General features: G+C 47.6%; 1 protein-coding gene across 7 annotated transcripts in view; it reads left to right on the top strand.

The window, feature by feature from the left end:
- Positions 1-18,232, top strand: part of PLXNB1 (plexin B1) — a 77,916-nt gene that overhangs the window by 55,236 nt on the left and 4,448 nt on the right. For all 7 annotated transcript variants that reach the window (XM_048315320.1, XM_048315315.1, XM_048315317.1 and 4 more), the window contains 24 exons: positions 62-155; positions 407-573; positions 1,593-1,744; positions 3,596-3,701; positions 5,041-5,177; positions 5,795-5,971; positions 6,160-6,328; positions 7,449-7,691; positions 8,927-9,103; positions 9,437-9,585; positions 9,968-10,068; positions 10,832-11,049; positions 11,239-11,417; positions 11,914-11,980; positions 12,541-12,687; positions 13,128-13,305; positions 14,167-14,270; positions 14,930-15,014; positions 15,728-15,894; positions 16,253-16,413; positions 16,655-16,802; positions 17,514-17,578; positions 17,661-17,736; positions 18,092-18,166. In XM_048315320.1, coding sequence (XP_048171277.1) covers positions 62-155; positions 407-573; positions 1,593-1,744; positions 3,596-3,701; positions 5,041-5,177; positions 5,795-5,971; positions 6,160-6,328; positions 7,449-7,691; positions 8,927-9,103; positions 9,437-9,585; positions 9,968-10,068; positions 10,832-11,049; positions 11,239-11,417; positions 11,914-11,980; positions 12,541-12,687; positions 13,128-13,305; positions 14,167-14,270; positions 14,930-15,014; positions 15,728-15,894; positions 16,253-16,413; positions 16,655-16,802; positions 17,514-17,578; positions 17,661-17,736; positions 18,092-18,166 — 3,342 coding nt within the window. The remainder of the gene's footprint in view (positions 1-61; positions 156-406; positions 574-1,592; positions 1,745-3,595; positions 3,702-5,040; positions 5,178-5,794; positions 5,972-6,159; positions 6,329-7,448; positions 7,692-8,926; positions 9,104-9,436; positions 9,586-9,967; positions 10,069-10,831; positions 11,050-11,238; positions 11,418-11,913; positions 11,981-12,540; positions 12,688-13,127; positions 13,306-14,166; positions 14,271-14,929; positions 15,015-15,727; positions 15,895-16,252; positions 16,414-16,654; positions 16,803-17,513; positions 17,579-17,660; positions 17,737-18,091; positions 18,167-18,232) is intronic.

Genomic DNA, 18,232 nt, shown 5'->3' with positions numbered 1-18,232 from the left:
CCTATTCAGCTGGTTTGTTTTTGCCTTTGTTAATTCCGCTTGATGATCTTTGTCTTTGCAGTACAGTTACACAGCACCTCAACTCGAATTCAACGCTGTGGTGTTTGTACAGAGGCGACGACACCTTCGAGTGGACAGTGCTGCAGATCTTCATGGTAGGAGTGCAACACCTTCCCAGTAAAAACACAGCAGATGAGGTGGAAGGGAATTGAGAAATCCTCAAATGAGGCTTTTTGTACCTGTGGTAGTCCTATCATGGGAAAACTAAGGAAAACAGAGCTTCGCTTCTGACGCTTTTCACAGAGGCAGGAGGAGGAGTGGGGTCTGTAAAAGACGCCGGGTTGCTGGGTTATGCTGTGCCCCATGGGGATGCTTGCAGATACCTCTGAATTTTTCTCCTTTGCAGTGACTTTTTACAACTGCTCTGTGGGACACACTGATTGTAGCCGCTGCCAAACAGCTGACTCAAAGTACAACTGTGTGTGGTGTGGAGGTGACAACCCCAGCTGTATCTTCAGGGGCTCTTGCAAGGAAGAAATTGAAGACTTGTGTCCAGCACCTCTCATTCACTCTGTGAGTAATTTGCTCACTGGTGTACTGCACACAGGGCAAGGAGGGCTCTGTTCTGCACTGGAAATCAAAGGGCTATGAACTCAGAGTGCAAACAGTGCAGCTCAGTAATTTATTGACCTTCTGAAGAGGAAGTTCAGTGGGGGTCCCTCTGTGTTGTGAGGATTCTAGACTGTTGTGCTGGACTGTTTGCTGGTAGAGAACAGGGGGGAACGATTCATTTGTATCTCAGCTGAAACTGGCACACCAGAATAATTCAGGAGCTGGGAAAGGGTCCACAGGATGGATCTTCCAACTGTCCTGAGCCAGACCCTGAAACAGGTTGGCCCAACTAAGCCTGGGGCAAAGGAGGGTAAAACCTAATGATAACAGCACGGCAACGATGGGAAAGGCATGACAGGTTACTGGAATTAATTATTTTTGTCTGTTTTATTTTAAATGTTTCTTGCTAACTGCCACATGACAAGTGTCTGTAGCCATGTGTCCCTTTTGCTGTCAGCTTGTCCTCCCTTCAGTGGCACACAACATCCATGTGCTGCATCTTGTCTTAGTTTACCTTGGATGCTGCTCAGGGACAGAGCTTTGACGTTTGTGCAGCATGCAATTCATTGTTGTCCTGATGCTGAGGGGGAATGGTGCTTGCTGCTTCAATACTAGTAACATGTATTGGCTTGTGCATTCCCACTCTTCAGCAGAAATGCCCTGTGGAGTGGTCAGCATGTTGATGGGAAGGCAGAGCAGGGCAGTCTGCCTTCTAAGTGGATTATCACCTCTGGGTGGGGACTGCTGGCAGCAGCGAGGTATGGGAAAGAAGGCTCCAACTGTGGTGTTCTTTATGGCCTTTCTTCTGATGAGGCTGCATCCTGGGACTAGTCCAAGCCAGTAAAAGGAGCCAACAGCAGTGACCTGAGCAGGCAGAGTTTGCACGGGGGCAGTTGAAGGGCCCTGTGCTGTAGATCAGTCACCAGACTGTGGAGGTCTGAGGTACTGTGACATTTACACATGCGCGGGTGTCTTTGCAGGTGTACCCCCTGTCTGGACCAGTGGAAGGTGGCACTAGAATCACCATCACTGGCTCAAACCTCGGGCAGAAACATCAAGACATTGCAGAAACTGTCACTGTTGCAGGAATTCCCTGTGCCGTAGATGCTCAAGAGTATGAGATCTCTAGCAGGTAGAGTATCTGTGAAACCTCCTCCCAGAGGCAGGTGCTGGCTTTTCCCTTGGCTGCTGACCCAGCCTGAGATGTCTTTGCCTTTGCTGTAGGTGTTGAGCCCTGTCCATTCCCCTGAGTAAGGTCACTGTGTGAGCAGTTGGCTCAGGCAGTGACCCTAGAGAGATAAGGTTGTGTACAAGGCTACAGCCGAACAGTGATGCCATATTCCAGCCACACTGCCCCCGCAGAGCCCACAGTGAGGTCAGGGAGTTGAGGGCTCAGAACCCAGCAGTTTCATGGGCGTCTCTCTCAGCCACAGGGAGATTTCAATAAAGCAAAGGACATGGCTTGTGCAAGTGTCACTGATAGGGAAATAGCCTGACCATGTTAACACAGGGTGAGCATGGGAACACTTGGTTGGAGGCACACCCCCTAGACTGTCAGTCTTCACTTGCTAGCGAGATTTCCCTCCAGGAACAAACTCAAAAGATCCTCTCAGCGAGGGACAGATGAGGGTGTCCTGGTGGGCCCAGTGCCACTCTTCTGATGGCCAGGAGTGCCTGACAGGTCACACAGTGCTTGTAAAAGTAGTGGCAAGGAGAAGGATGATAAGCAGAAAGACCTGTTCTGCTGAATCCAGCTCATCTCAGTGATAGAGAATTATGCAGCTGGTGTGTCTGGCCAGGGCAGAACAAAATAACAAAGCAGTAGTTAGGAGTTAAGAGGTATGAATGGGGGATAGTTAGGAAGCAAGGAGAAAGGGACATTTGTGTAGTTGGCCTGTGGCAGGGCAGGTGGGTGGGAGCTTTGGACAAGGGAGGAAGAGGAGCCAAACAACCTGCAGGAGAAGAGGAGAGCAATTGTGAGTAACCTCCTATCGGAGCTATCACAAACATGTTTTTCCATTCCATGGTAGCAGTAGTTGTAGCACCTTTCCCTCTAGGAGCCAGGTAAGATCCTGCTGGGAATGGCCTGCTGTGTTGAGCAGTGTTGTCCTGTCTGTGCAATTTGTTTGTCTGACTCCATCTGCTTTCTGTTTTCATTCCAGAATTAGAGCATAATCTTTCTGGGGTTAGCACTGTCTGTGTTCTGTATCTGTAAATCACCTGGCATCACAGGGTCTTGGCTTGGACTGCACTGCCTAAGTTCAAATTCCTGAGCCTCTTTAGTTGAGGGGATATAGCTGTGAACCTGGAACCTGCTTCTGAGCAAGGCTCAGACAAAATTAATCTTCTGCTATGCAGGAAGGCTGGGAAGTCTCCTGCAGAGTAGGTTTTCTGTTAGCAAATCAGTGCTGTAACATGGGATTCCTTGCTGCTCTGTTTTAAGTACAGTTTGACTTTTCACCTTGTCAGCATCTCCCATATCAAATTACGTCTGGAAAAAGGGCTGGGAAGAATGGTTGGTGCAGATCAGGGGATCTGGCTGGTTGCAGAGGCCACTGGCTGAAGACCAGTGACAGCTAAACCCAGGTCTTGAGTCTTCTGCATCAGACACAGCACTAATGTGTGGATTGACCACTGCTGGCCTGAGGTCCCTCCAAATGTGACTGATTTTGATAATCTCTGGACAATAGAAGAGTTCCTGGACTCTGTTCGTCTCTGACACAGTGGGCTTCCTCTTGTCTGTCCCAGAAAAAATAATCTTAGATAGGATGGGCCTGTTTGGAACTGGTCCCTGCTTTTTCCTGCTGCACCTAACCCAGCTTTTTTAGAGGTGTTTCTCAGTGTTTGGTTGTGTATTCTGAGCATGACGAGATAAGGCTGGAAGAAGGGAGCTGTGGTTGCTAGACGTTTTTAGGACATGGTGTGGTGGATACAGCTCCCCTGCTCTCCCCTGGAGTGATTCTGTTCTTGGATTGTCCTGCAGCATCGTGTGCGTCACTGGCGGGAGCTGGACAGAGAGGTTTGGACATATCGTGGTGGAAGTGCCTGGAGGAGGTCGTGGAGTTTCTGGGCATGTTTTCACCTACCAGGTAACACAACTTTAATATCTCCCCTGTTTTCCCAGTATCTCTGCTAAATGGCTGTTTATTGCATGAACTTATAGGACTCTACCAGGCACTTGTTGCTGGTATTTTTATCCGATGTTTCTGCTGCTTATATTGTGTGGTGGGATTTGTTTTGTTTTGTTTTGTTTTGTTCCTCCCTCACCCCCCTTTAGATTATAAGAACAGCTGTACTGGGTAATACTAAAGATCCTGTAGACTAGTGATTTTATTTCTTTTTTGACAATGGTAACTGCTAAATACCTCTATATTTCCAATTTGAAGATTTTTATTGATGGCTTAACATCTTACTGAGACTTCTGACTTTCCTTTTGCTAATATGCAAATTGCTTGTTTGACTATGCTTTTATCTTCTGAACTTCAGCAGCTGGTGGCAGCAAGTCCAAAATTCCCATGCATTGTGTGGAGAAATGTTTCCTGTCACTTTTAAACATGTTTCTGATAACTTTTTGGTATCTTAAACCCAGCAACTATGGGATAGTATTTAAGTAACTTTTAAATACAATTGCTCCTTTTTCTTCCTTTCTGTGCAATTTACAAATTATGTATCTAGTTGCATGTCTCCCTTTCCCATAGGAAGGGGAAAAAGATCCTGAAAAGTCTTAAGCTCTTCCATTTTTTGCTTGATAGAACCATTTGATATACTACATTATGCTTGTTGCTTTTCTCTTGGCTATCACCAGCATGCTATTTAGAGACTAGTAATGGTGTACATGTTTGCTTTTTATCCTGTAGTCTCCCTCCTCCTTCTCACTTCATGGATCTTGCTTTTTTTTTTGTCAGCAGTGACTTACTTGTGTCACTCTGCCTGGTTTCTTTAAATTTTGCTGCAGCTCCTCAGTGGTACCAAGTTTTTTTTGTTACAGCACAGGTCTCAACACAAATTCTTAGGGCTCCCTGTTGTTAATCTCCTCATCTGCGAGGCAAACAGACAATTTATTTGCTACCTTGTTTTTTCTAACCTAAGTTACTAATCCAATTACTGATCTAACAATCCCTTTGGACTGTTAATCCTCAGGTTTGTGTATGAGGCTCACAGCTCTGCTGTTTGCAGCATCCATATGCCTTTGGCAGTCTGTGGAAAGGTTCCCGATTCCTTGCTGGTGTGACTGATCCCTCCTCTGCCCTGTAAAGTAGCTGCTGCAGCATAACTGAGGCCTGCCTATGATTTGGATCTTCTATTTTCAGGGCACTGGAGGACACTGAACACATTCTGCTGTTTTCTTCCCTTGTCTTGTCTTTTGAGTTCCTTGTCACTCACTTCCCTTTTCTTTTTTCCTTTTTTTTTCCCCCCTCCCTCTTCTAGAATCCAGAGCTGAAATCCATTGTTCCGACTCAGGGCCCCAAAGCAGGAGGAACTTGCCTCACCCTTCTGGGCTCAAAGCTGCTGACTGGGCATCCTAACGAGATCAGTGTCCTGCTTGGAGACCTCCCTTGTCAAATGTAAGATCAGAACTTGCCAATGTGCTGGCTGTGCACTGTCCTGAGTCCTTCCCAGAGCCTCCCAGGGTGTGATGCTGCCTGGAGTGGCTGGAGCTCTGCTTTCCTCTGTGTTCGAGGGGATCTTCCCCTTGAGGGTCATGGCAGCAACCTCAACCATCTTAGATTCCAGCCCGCCTTCCCTGGATGTGAGCAGTGCTGCACACCTCTGTTCTGCTTGTCCCTTGACAGGACTGTAACCCATCCTGACACTCTGCTTTTGCTGGTGGGGAGCTGCAGTTGGCTCCTGCAGCCTAATCCCAAGAGCTGCCTGTTCTCTTGCACCCTGGGACACATACACCTGCCTCACCTCACTGGTGGTGAGAAGGTGCACATGCCTTGGTAGCATGTATCCAGTCCCTTCTGGACAGAGACTGTACCTGCTTTTTGTCCATGTGCTGCTCCTAACAGCTGCCCAGCAATTATTGCTTGCACAGATAAGGCACAAGAGCTTTCAGCATGAGATTCAGGAAAATAGCAGAAGAGGTTTGCAGACTCTCTGCAAAGACAAAGGCACAGTAGTATAAAATCTGTCTCTGCAGGGACTGTGTTAATCCCTTGCTCTTCCTTGTCTCTCCAAGCCTCTCTGAGATGACAGAGGATCAGCTGGCATGCCAGACGAGTCCCAGCAATGTGTCCACAGAACTCCCAGTCACCATCAAATATGGGGACCAAGAGCGGAGATTGGAAGGATCCCTCTTCAGATATACTCTGGATCCCAACATCACTTTTGCAGAGCCACCTAAAAGCTTCCTCAGGTAGAAAGAATGAGTGTCCCTTCCCTGGGGCAGTGTTCTGGGGCTGCAGCACCAATGGTATCTCTCTGAGTGGCACTTTGAGGTAAAGCTGTGTTTGTAAGAATGAGCATAAACAGAAGGATGGGAGCATGGACAAAATGGAGCTAGTGGATAACAGGTGGGTCAGATCAGCTACTTTTGTCTTTCAGTGGAGGGAGAGTGCTCAGAGTTCATGGATACAACTTGGATGTTGTACAGAAACCAAAGATCCGAGTTACAGTTTCTCCATCTGAACGCCGGCGCCGAGGAGTGGGGCGATGGCGCAGGATCATCCCAGACTCTGAGTGTCCTGAGGATTCTCTGTGCAGCATCCACCAGGTAGCACAGCACTCAATGGGGATGTGGGTGCACAAGGGTTGATGTTCCACCTCTGAAGAGGTGGACTTTCTGACCCTAGGGCTTTTTTCCTCCCACCACTTGCTGTTATCTGCTTGGATTGTACCAACAGCCTTGGCCCATGGAAGTGTTCTCTGCCAGACTGAGAGGTTAAGCACTTTCACAAACATTTCCACGGGCTAAGTCTGCCTCTGCCTACAGATGTGCAGGATTGTGATGTGGGACAAAAATAGCAAGGCAGTAGTGTGGAGATAAAGGAATCTACATCTGAGCCAGAGAGCTTGTGTGGCTCAATGTGTCTGTGGTTCAGATTCTTCCTTTTGCATATTTCAGTCCATCCCTACAGTTCCTGGGATCTCTTTCACTCTGAGATACAAAACCAGGCAGTGAAATTACCAGTGCCACTACCATTTTCTACTCTCCTGCTGCCAGTCTGCTGAGATGGATCATTACAGAGGTATTGGTGTGGTCACGAAGGTCACAGAGCATGCAGCAGAATTTGCAGAGGTAGAGGGTGGTTTGGCAGCCCAGCTACAAGAAGGATTTGCATTATTAGTGCAAATGATGAAGGGCTTCCTGTACATAAATGTGCTCCTGATGCACATGCATCAATAACAGCTGGTTTTATCAATGTTCTTAGGAAAGATTTGTGGCTATAAGGCATAAAAAAAAAAAAGACTGTAATACTGTCACCAAATGTATAAAAAATACCCAGCCAGGCATGGGAACACTTTCACAGAAGCATTCAGACTGGGAAACCAGCCTTGCATTGAAGGTATTTGGTCCTATTCTCTCAGAACAGGGAAAGCTAAAGCTGGTCTCTCTCCAGAATTTGCTGCCAGGGGAATGTCAGAGCTGATTCCCACTGCTGAGACCTTCCAAAAAAACCAGTGCTATGAAAGCTTTCCTTTAGAGGAACATGGGGAATTCCTCAGATCTTGGATTTTTCCCCTCTACAGTTAAGCAGAGTTCTTCTGGCATTTCTCCAGGCGAGAAGAATGCAGACTGGCCCCAGATTGCTCGGGGTGGGAAGTATTGCCAAGCTGCAGGAGAAGCTTTGGTGTTCCATTACTGACACTTTTTTTTTGCCTTTTTCACTTAGTTTGAAGAACCATGTCTTGTTAACTCTTCCTACCTGATCCTATGCAAAACTCCAGCCATTAACCTGCTGTTGAGGAGTGTCCGTATCAAGCTGGAATTTATTCTGGATAATCTGAGCTTTGATTTCAACTCACTGCATCCCATGCCCTTCTCTTATGAAGTCAATCCCATCCTAAAACCATTGAATGCTGAGGACCCTGCCAAACCATATCGTCACAAGCCAGGAAGTGTCATCTCTGTGGAGGTAAGACAAAAACCAGCTGGAATTAATGTTCCTTGTATGAAGTTTTAAATTGTTGTCATGCAGTATCCAAGGTTTTTAAAGCATTTGACCTGTCACAGCACATCTGCTTTGGCCTGTGAGAAATGGTACATACGAGGAGGGAAAAGAGTGCATCACCAAAGCCTCTTAAGTCCATAAAACATTGTTAGGGGCTTCATAGGGCTTCTGGAAAGTTTTGTGGTTTTTTTGGGGGTTTTTTTTTGATCCAAATAAACTATTTGTATGTGAGATATTAGTACTACATTATCCCTACCTCCTATTCTCAGCTGCTGACTCTCTCGTAACTACTTCAGTTTCCTCTAGAAGTAACTTAGGAGTAAACGAATCCTGCCATTAGGGAAGCCCTGTTACTAAGTGAAGGCAGGAAAATCACTCATTAAAGATGATACAGAAGAGCACAGTGGCTCATATTTTTACAGTACATGCAAGAAAAAAAATCTCTGAGGTATTTCTTTTGTATGGAAAGGTACTTTTCAGTCCAGTACTCTTAAAGAAAGTAATGGCTGTCGCTGTAGGCGCAGGTTCTCCACATGCTCTCCTTTTACATATGAGTAAAAACTGTGAGGATGTAAGAGCCTAGAAATGTCTAGACCACTGTCATTGGGATTGAATGCATTTTGGAGATGTAGGGCAGTTTGAGAAGACTGGAAGAGAACTTTAAAAGACAAGGAGGTTGATCTGCCAGCCTGTTGGGATACCCTGACAGTGTTCTGGGCTTAGAAAGCATTAAAGCATAAAAATGTAATTAACATCAGTCAGCATGGTTTTATTAAAAAAAAGAAAAAGTCTTAATCCCCCAAAATTAAAGCAGATAAGGGAAATAGCACAGATATGTTACACCTTTGAAAGGCACTGATTGACTCACCTGAGTGTGCAGGTTAACTGACACAAGACTACCTTTTTAAATATACAGAGTGAAGAGCTGAGCTTAGCTGTGCTTTGGCTGAAGAGCCTTAAGAGGACAGGCTATTTATAACTGTACTTATGCAGTGTGCTACAGGTCCTAAACTAAATCTAAATCATATGCAACTGAATTTTTTAGCTTACAAAATTAGCTCCTGCAGATGTGAACCTAATCAGAGAAGAAAAAAGGCTGCTTTCATCCCGTGGTATTCACCTCCTCTATCTTCTCTGAAGCCATGGCAATACATAGTTGTTTTTTCCCTGATCTCATGTGCTGTCCAAATCTATTTCAGGGGGAAAATCTAGATCTGGCTATTTCCAAGGATGAAGTTATGGCTATGATTGGGGAAGGAATCTGTGTGGTGAAGACACTAACAAGGAATCACCTCTACTGTGAGCCCCCCTCGGAGCAGCCGGCTCCGCGGCACCGCACCAAGCGGGAGGGCACGGACCTGCTCCCAGAGTTCACGGTGGGTAATCAGCAGCACTGCCAGAAATCCTGTCATTTCTTGAAGCATGTGCAAGAAGTGGGAGTGGGATGTGAAGTTAGGAAAGGTATAAGCCCTGCTGAGGGATGGGGGAGGTAATGGGGGTGGCAAGGAACTGGTCTTGTTCTCAACTTCTACTCTTAAAGGCTAAAGTTGCGTGAAAGTAAACAGTATAGCTGTGTTCATTGTGCTGTGGGACAGCTCTTCTGGGGAACTGTGTGCTCCCTGTGCCCATTCTGGAGAAGCCCTGTGGCTTTGTATTTCATTCCTGCACAGAGGAATGGAATCATCACGACAAATACTTTCTTCTTACAGGTTCAGATGGGAAACCTGAACTTCCTCCTGGGCCGAGTGCAGTATGACACCGAAAGCCAGCTCACCTTCCCTCTGGAGGCACAGATTGGTTTGGGTGTTGGTGCATCCTTTGTGGCACTGATTGTTCTGGTCATCGTCTTTATATACAGGTAAAAAGTTCTGGCATTGTATGAGGCCTTTAAGTTCCTCACAATGTTTTTCAGTGGATGTGACCAAGCGTGTACATCTTGGGCCTAAACAAGGTTACAGTTTTCTTTATTTTGTGCCAAATTCTGAGCCCCTGGCGGTGCTGGATGTGGGAGGCATGTTGCACTACTAGTCACAGCCTGCACTGTGGTTCATTCAGAATCTAATGGGTGCTTCAAGAGACACGTCTAGTTTATGGAACACTGTTTGGTATCCTGCAAAGATTCTGCTCTGTAGAAGTCGCCTCAACACCAACTGCCCTGGAGTCTTTGGCAGCAACACAACAGTTGGCAATGACAGTCCCTGGGCTAGTGCCACCAGGAACAATTTTGCTTCTCATTGCAGGAGGAAGAGCAAACAGGCTCTGAGGGATTACAAGAAAGTTCAAATCCAGCTGGAAAATCTGGAAACAAGTGTTCGGGACAGATGCAAAAAGGAATTCACAGGTCAGTCACTGAGCTCCTGGGTTCTTGCAGCTTCAGGGAAGCTTGGAGAAACCCTCATCCCTACCTCTCTTCCCATTCCTCTGTACTTGTCTGCATAGCTCAGAGCAGGCAATAATTTATCCTGTGCCAGTGCCTAGAAACAGAGAGACAAATTCTTCCCTTTTTAATTCTCAATTCAGAGCACAGTGATCTATACAGACCTCTCTCATTCTCCACTTCATCCTCCAGACTCAGATGAAGAGCTAAAGTCAAGACAGAACACTTGGAGGGATCTCAGGGACAGCTACTAGCCCGGTCTTTGTGTAGGGCCAGTTGAATTGCAGCCCATGTTCTGGGCTTTCAAACCTTGTACTTCAGCTCTTTACAGCTGTAGTAGACCTGGGGCTCTGAAACTGTGCAGGTGACTGAGACTGTAGTCCCCAGCTAATGTGTGAAGGAGTGAGGAGCAGGTCTCTAATACTCTGGTTTTGCTGTAGGTAATGCCTGTAACCACAGATGTGTGCTGAATAGCGGCTTCCTCTTTATAAAATTGGAAACCAGCTCCTGATTGGAACTTTCCTCATGCTGTTTCTCCTGCTGCCTATTCTAGTTTTAAATGTTCAAGCAATGAGACCCCAATATGCCTCTTCCTGAGAAGAAACATCCTTCCTCTTTCTCAGTCCCATGGTGCTGGCCCTGGTTCCTCCACTTATCTCATGCTCAGGACCGTCAGTTGAGATCATGTCAGTTGTGTCATCCTTATGGGCATTTTCTTTTCCCTCAGACCTGATGACTGAGATGATGGACCTCACAAGTGACCTTGTGGGCACAGGGATCCCCTTCCTGGACTACAAGTCGTATGCAGAACGTATTTTCTTTCCGGGCCACCGTGAGTCACCACTGCAAAGGGACCTTGACATCCCTGAGTGCCGGCGGCAAACAGTGGAGCAGGGCTTGGTCCAGCTCTCCAACCTCCTCAACAGCAAGCTCTTCCTCACCAAGGTAATGTCCCTCTCTCTGCTGGCAGCCTGCTGTGGGGGCCAGAGCCATGGCAGTGGCAGCAGGAAGTGGGCAGTGTCTGTTAAGGTTCATTCCTTAATAGTTGCCTGCACCACTTCTTCCAAGAGCCAGAAGCTGTGACTGCTTTGTTTTCAGCAGATTCACACACTGGCTTATCTCTTTCCCCACCAGTTCATCCACACTCTGGAGATCCAGCGCACTTTCTCTCCAAGAGATCGGGCCTATGTGGCATCACTGCTCACGGTGTCACTCCATGGGAAGCTGGAGTACTTCACTGACATCCTCAAAACACTCCTGAACGACCTTGTGGAGCAGTATGTGGCCAAGAACCCCAAGCTGATGTTGCGGAGGTGAGTGAGCCAGCCATGGTCCTACTGGCAGCTACCTGAGGGGACAGAGCCTTTCTGCCTGGCTGGCAAGCTCTGAAAGGCTCTGCCAAGTCTTCTAATCCCACTTTGCTATTTAGAGGTCCCTGGGTTCGCAGCCATGCCATGTTTGGAAGCTAAACTGAGATCTCTCCCATGTTTAGATCCCCAATAGCCTCCTATCTGGTCCATCCTTCTGATCTGAACACATTTCCCTTGTCTGAGACCTACCAGAGGCTTTCCACTGTTCCCTGCTTCTTGTCTCTCCAATTCTGTAATTTGGTGCCTCCTTCAGGCTGACAAGTGCTTCCAGTAAGTGGTGTCAAAAGCATTAACCTTGCTGGTCTCAAAAGGCTTTTTTTTTCCTCTCCATTCTGTATCATGATTTAGTCTGCTTTTCTCTCAAAGGGAGTGATCTTTACCTCCAAATCTCCCCCTGTTCTGCACCACATTCCTGTGACAATCTGATGCTCTCTTTCAGGACAGAAACTGTGGTAGAGAAGCTGTTAACCAACTGGATGTCCATCTGCCTGTACACGTTTGTGAGGGTGAGCTCTTCATCCTGTTGTGGTGTAGAGGGGCCAAAAGAGGGGAGACAGGCACAGCTTTGCTTTGTGCCTCACTCGTAGCTGACATAGTGCCAGGGTCACCCTGTATTCCTCAGGGTGAGGAATGAGAGCTGGGTTGTTCACTGGGAACAGGGATGCTTAAATCAGCATTAATACCACTCGTTGTTTCCAGGATGTGTCACCAGGTCATTGAGGCCTCAGTGTAGCTCCTTTATCTTGAAACACACAGGCCACAGGCTGATCTGTGTGTGGAAGGACAGGTGCTGGTCTAATTCCTTTTCTGGAGGGCTGGTGAGGCTCAAGGAGTCTCTCAGATTAGTGACACAGAGGCAGAACAATGCCTTGGTCATGTGCATCTCCCTGGTAGCTGGATGGTGCACTTTTCCTGTGCATGGAGCAGGAACTGTTGGCACAGGCTCTGTCCTTGCCTAATGTGGCTTAGCTGGGGTATCCTCAGTCCTGCTTGATATCCGTGTTCCCAAGCCTGGGGTTCTGCTGGGAGGAGCAAGCTGAATTTCTGTCCTCCTTTTCCATGCCAGGATTCTGTCGGGGAGCCCCTTTACATGCTGTTTCGAGGAATCAAGCACCAGGTGGACAAAGGGCCGGTTGACTGGGTGACAGGGAAAGCCAAATATACCCTGAATGACAACCGCCTTCTGAGAGAGGACCTGGAGTACCGCACTCTGGTAAGCACCAAATCTTCTGTCCTCTCTGGTACAACAGGGCTGAATGTCTCCACTCCCATAACCAAGGCACAAGTGCAGCATTCTGCCACTGTCTCCTGGGAGCCAGGTTTGTTCCAGCAGCACAAGTCCATAGATGATGAAGAGCTCTGCTAAATCAGGCGCTTTTGCCCCAGGCTGATAGGAGCCTTCACCACAGTCATCTGGTGTGTGCTGTGCTGATGGCACATCGAAGCTCCCCCCCAGTGCTGTTGAACTGGCTTCCAGCTCTTGACACAAGGCTAAGAAACAAGACTGAGGTGTTTAACATCTGTGATGTTTTCTTTTCTGAATGTCCCAGTGAAAGGACTAGCTGTTAACTTGCCTGAATGCCAACCATCAAAGGTGTAAATATGTCAGATGTAATCTTATCAGCTGAGCAACTGTGACCTTTTCTTCCCCAGACCTTAAATGCTTTGACACAAGCAGGAGTTGGTGCAGGAGGGGCAGAAGACTCTCAAGGGATTTCTGCGAAAGTGCTGGACTGTGACACCATAACGCAGGTGAAGGAGAAAATCCTAGATCAGATCTATAAAGGGACGCCATACTGTCACCGGCCAGACCCAGACACCCTGGACCTCGGTGAGCAGAGCTCTTTGGTGACAAAACTCAGTGAGGAAGTGAAGGAATGGTGGTTTGCTGTCTGTGCACAGCACCCTGGCACGTGTAACATTTGTCATTCTCTGCTGAGTGTGCAGAATCACTGACCAAGGGTCTCGTATTCTGGCTGGACACAGCAGGGGAGAGGCTGTAACAGAAAGAGGCAGGGGTGGGAAAAAAACAGTTGGGTTCAGCCTCTTTCATTTCATGGTGTTCTTTGCCAGAGTCAGACCACAGCAATGACTTGGGTAAGGGGATATGGAAAGTATGGAAAATGTGTAGGAGGGGAGGGGGATTTGAGTGGAGTGCAAAGATGCTGTGGGCAGAGACTGGTGCTTCCTGGCAGTGAAGTCAATGGCAGCCTCTCAATAATATATGTCAGGGAAGATCTTGCCCATGGCAGTTAATTAATGATAGAACTTACATTGGGAGAGAAAACACTCAGTTTTCCATCTTCTGAATTCTTTAGCTGTTGATGAATAGTGGTGACATTTACAGATGAGAAGGTACTGAGGAAATAGTAGCTGATAAGAACCATGGGTGCATATTTGTGGTTTGAACCACCTGCTTGAAGAGTCACAATATAACAGAATTTGTAGAAACATGACAGGTGGAACCTGGGAGGCCATGAGGCCACCTGTCCCTGTGCTCAGAGGAGTCTGTCCTGTTACTGCAGGACTCAGCATCATTACAGGCACTTGCTCAGGTTATACTGTCTGTGAAATAGCACAGGTAAAAGTTGATGAGGACCAGGGGGTGTGTAACGAGGTCAGCCAGGCTGAAGCAGATGAGGCCTCAAATTAGCAGTTAATCCTTTAATTTTCTGTGTTTCAATGGCTGTAGAGTGGCGATCAGGGCTGGCAGGTCATCTGATATTGTCCGATGAGGATGTGACGTCTGTTGTTCAAGGAACTTGGAAACGTCTGAACACTCTTCAGCATTACAAGGTCAGAACTCAGTCTGCCATTGCCTTGTCTCTCCTCTCATCCTTCTACACATTGTCATGCTCTGTTTGTGGCTCTGGCTCCTGGTGGACCACTGTCAAAAGGTTGGACCTTTCTTGCAGAGCATATTCAAATTAAGTCAGTGCTGTCGCCACAGTCTGACTTCAGCAAGCACAGCCCTGTCCTTATCCCACACCTGAGATGTGGACATGTGTAGGGCTTGCAAGGAGAGGCACAAGTTCATACTGCAGTGAAGGTGATGTGCTGGATCTGTCCCTGTTCCAGGCCAGATCAGTTAGCAGGTGATGACGCACTGAGCTTGCAAAGTACCTTCTAAGAATGGAAAGAGGGATTTTTTTAAATTACCTTGCACCAATATGTCACATCTTGCACCAATATGTCCGTACCTTGCTGCAACATTTTCTAGATGTAAATTACCTCAGTCCCTGAGTATTATCTTCATTGTACTTTGTACATCTCTTTTTTAATTGGTACAGACAAGATTTTCTCACCCTCAGGAAAGATGGTGATGGTGCCTCAAAATCCCTGTTTCTGTCTCTATTTCTAGTGATGGTACAGCCTGTTTTGGTCTATGAGCACTTGCCTATTGTGCTGATGAGAAACATGCCATTTGTTTCGACTGTTGTTTTGCTTGTGTGCAGGTGCCTGATGGAGCAACAGTAGCACTGGTCCCACGCCTGACCAAGCACATCCACAGGGAAAATCAGGATTACATCCCAGGAGAAAGTGAGTTTGATGTCTTGTTCTCATAAAATTACTGGCCGGTTAGTGGGACAAGTCTCTTGCCATAGCCCCAGCTTTGTGCTGATATAGAAGGCTGACACATGCTTTGGACCCTCAGGATTGTCAGGAAATGTGAAGGCTTGGTCAAGTAAGGCCAGAGAAAAGCAAAAGTGTGGGAGCAGAGGAAAGCTGGGCTGGGTGTGAAAATGCAGAACAAGCACAGTTGTCTGACTCTAGGGCTGAGTGCAGTCTGCAACTTGCAGAAATCTTAATACCCTCAGGTGCTGAGCACGGCCTGAGGGGAGTGATGGGATGCCAGGCAGTTTCCTTACTGCCTGGCAGAGCGAACAACTCCATGGATACTCCTGTGGCATGAGGGACAATAGCCACAGGCTGCAGCTTAAGAGATTCAAATTGGATATGGACCAAAACTTCTTCAGCAAAAGCGTGGTTCAACCCTGAAACAGACCACTGGGGTGGTGGGGGATCGCTGTCTGGGGAAGTTTCCAAGACCTTGAAGGTTTTGGTTGGACAAAGGCAACCTGCTGTACTGCTGGCGATGGCTGTACTATGAAGAAGGCTGCTTAGAGGCCTCCAGAGATTCCTTCCCATTTGTGTTTCTGTTATACTGGGAAATCTTGCTTCCTTGGGGCTCACCTGGCCAAGGTCTACTGTGAGAGAACCAACACTTGTCTGTAAACAATTGCTTGGTTTAGAAACACCAATGCTGGAGGATGCAGATGAAGGTGGGATCAAACTTTGGCACCTGGTAAAACCAACAGAAGAGCCAGAGCTTCCCAAGCATCGGCGTGGGAGCTTAAGAGATCGGGAGCGGGCCAAGGCAATCCCAGAGATCTATCTGACACGCCTGCTCTCAATGAAGGTGAGAAGAAGCACACAGATTGTGTTGTGCTTGGGATCTTGTCTTCCTTCACATCCCCTGGCAGATTGCAGGGGTGTGGTGTGAAGATGAAGCAATACCCTTTACCTGCAGTGGCTTTGAGTACGTTTGAGTCTCCTCTACATTTTTGCTTTGCTCATGAGCTTCTCCCTGGCCTCTGTTCCACAAACCACAGGGGCTTCCTTTCTCCTTACCTGCTGCTCCCTTCAGTGGGGGTGGAGTACCCTTGGATGGGGGAGTGGCTGTCACTGAGCAGAAGAGGGTGACCTTTTATCTGTGAGGCCTGGGCTCTCTACTCTCCTCTTACTGTGCTGACTCTGTCCTGCTTGATTATCCACAGGGTACTCTGCAGAAGTTTGTGGATGACTTGTTCCAGGTGATCCTCAGTACCAACCGCCCTGTCCCTCTGGCAGTCAAGTACTTCTTTGACCTGTTGGATGAGCAGGCCATACACTATGGGATCACAGACCCTGAGACCATCCATATCTGGAAGACAAACAGGTAGAGTGTTCCTGAGGGCCCTGGAGGAGGCACTGCTGACTTGCTTAGAGCTTGTAAAGTGACAGCCACTTCTGCCTACTGAGGAGGAGCAAAATGCAAGTGCAGGGCAGCAGACTATAGGGTGAAGAGCTGGTTTTGCTGGGAGGGCAAAGCAGAGAGATGCAGTACCATGTAGAATATCTTTCAGCACTGTAGCTGCTACCTTTGCTGATGCCCTGTTCCACTTCTGTCCTCTCTACAGCCTCCCCCTGCGGTTCTGGATCAACATCATCAAGAACCCTCAGTTTGTTTTTGATGTGCAGACGTCGGATAATGTGGACGCTGTGCTGCTGGTCATTGCGCAGACCTTCATGGACTCCTGCACAATAGCTGACCATAAGTTAGGGCGGGTGAGTACAGAGGGAGAAGGGAGCATGGTTGGCGCAGAGAGTTGAGCAGTGCTGCCTTAGGAAGGCAATAGTGTTTACACAGCACCATGGGGACAGCCGGCCAGGCTCCCCCTGGCTTCCATGTGCAACTGGAGAGTAATGGGGAGTCCTGGGAAGAGAGGAGGGAGGACCAGATTTTGTTTAGCAACAGGAAGTTGTTGAGGAGTGCTCTTTATTTACAGCTTGCAGCTACTTGGGGGACAGAGCTAACCTTTAGTTGGCTGTGGCAGACAGTGGGAGTTACAGGATGCAACTTGGGACATTCAGGTTGGCCATTAGAAAGACTTTCCACTATCACTACTCACCCTGTGCTGAGGGTGGAACAGTCCTGCACAGGTCACCAGAGATGGGATGGGTGGATCTCTGGAGCATGTCAAACAGCAGCTGTGCAAAGCCATAGCCAGTGTGATTTCATACTGGTGATCACCCAGCTCCAAGGAGAAAGCTGGACTAGGGATCCCAGGGGTCCTTTCATCAGCACATCACAGGGTACCTCAGACTGCATTACCAGAAGAGAGCCTGCTATTTGAAGTGCCTCTTCATGCAGAGGACAAAAAATTCCCGATCCTGAATAAATGGCAGAAAATAGCAGTGATTGCGTTACCTGCTGAGGTTAGTCCAAAGCACAGTAAAGGAGCTTCTCATAACCAGTTCTGGTTTTGGATGTTCAAGGACTCTCCAATCAATAAGCTGCTTTATGCCCGGGACATTCCTCGCTACAAACAGATGGTGGAAAGGTAAGTGATGGATGTGAGGACTTGTGGTTTCAGCAGTGAGGAGGAGGGACCATGCACTAATTGCCTGTGTACCCCTGTCTAGGTACTACTCAGACATTCGTCAGACCATCTCTGCTAGCGACCAGGAGATGAACTCTGCCCTGGCTGAGCTATCACGGGTAAATAAAAGTATTCCAGAAGTCACCTGGCCTCTCACCTGTGTATCCAGGAGAGAGTTATTAATGCAAAGATGAGATATTCCAGCTGAGTGTGCAGTTCTGCTCAGACACACTGACTGTGCCCAGTGGCTGCTCTGCACCACAGGGAGAGTGAGGGTCTGCCCAGGCAGCACTGGAGAGAAGAGGGGTTAGTCAAGGATTCAGGGCAAGAAATACATGTGATTTTTCTTTTGCTAGAAATTGTTGGTGAATTCTCTTTCCTGTTGCTTTCCTAATGAGTTGTGAGGACACAGAATTTGACAGGACAATTGCTAGGTGTCTCACGGTTTTGTCTAATTTCATCTCTTACAAACAGAATTACTCAGGTGACCTCAATTCCCTGGTGGCTCTACATGAATTGTACAAATACATCAATAAGTACTATGACCAGGTGAGTGTGTGTTTCCAGCAGGTATGAACATGCCTTTCTCCTTCTACCACCCAAACAAAAGAAATG

Source organism: Corvus hawaiiensis, chromosome 11 (genome assembly GCF_020740725.1).
Source record: "Corvus hawaiiensis isolate bCorHaw1 chromosome 11, bCorHaw1.pri.cur, whole genome shotgun sequence".
NCBI lineage: Eukaryota > Metazoa > Chordata > Aves > Passeriformes > Corvidae > Corvus > Corvus hawaiiensis.
Note: the sequence above shows the minus strand (reverse complement) of the source record. Positions and strands in the feature narration are given on the sequence as shown.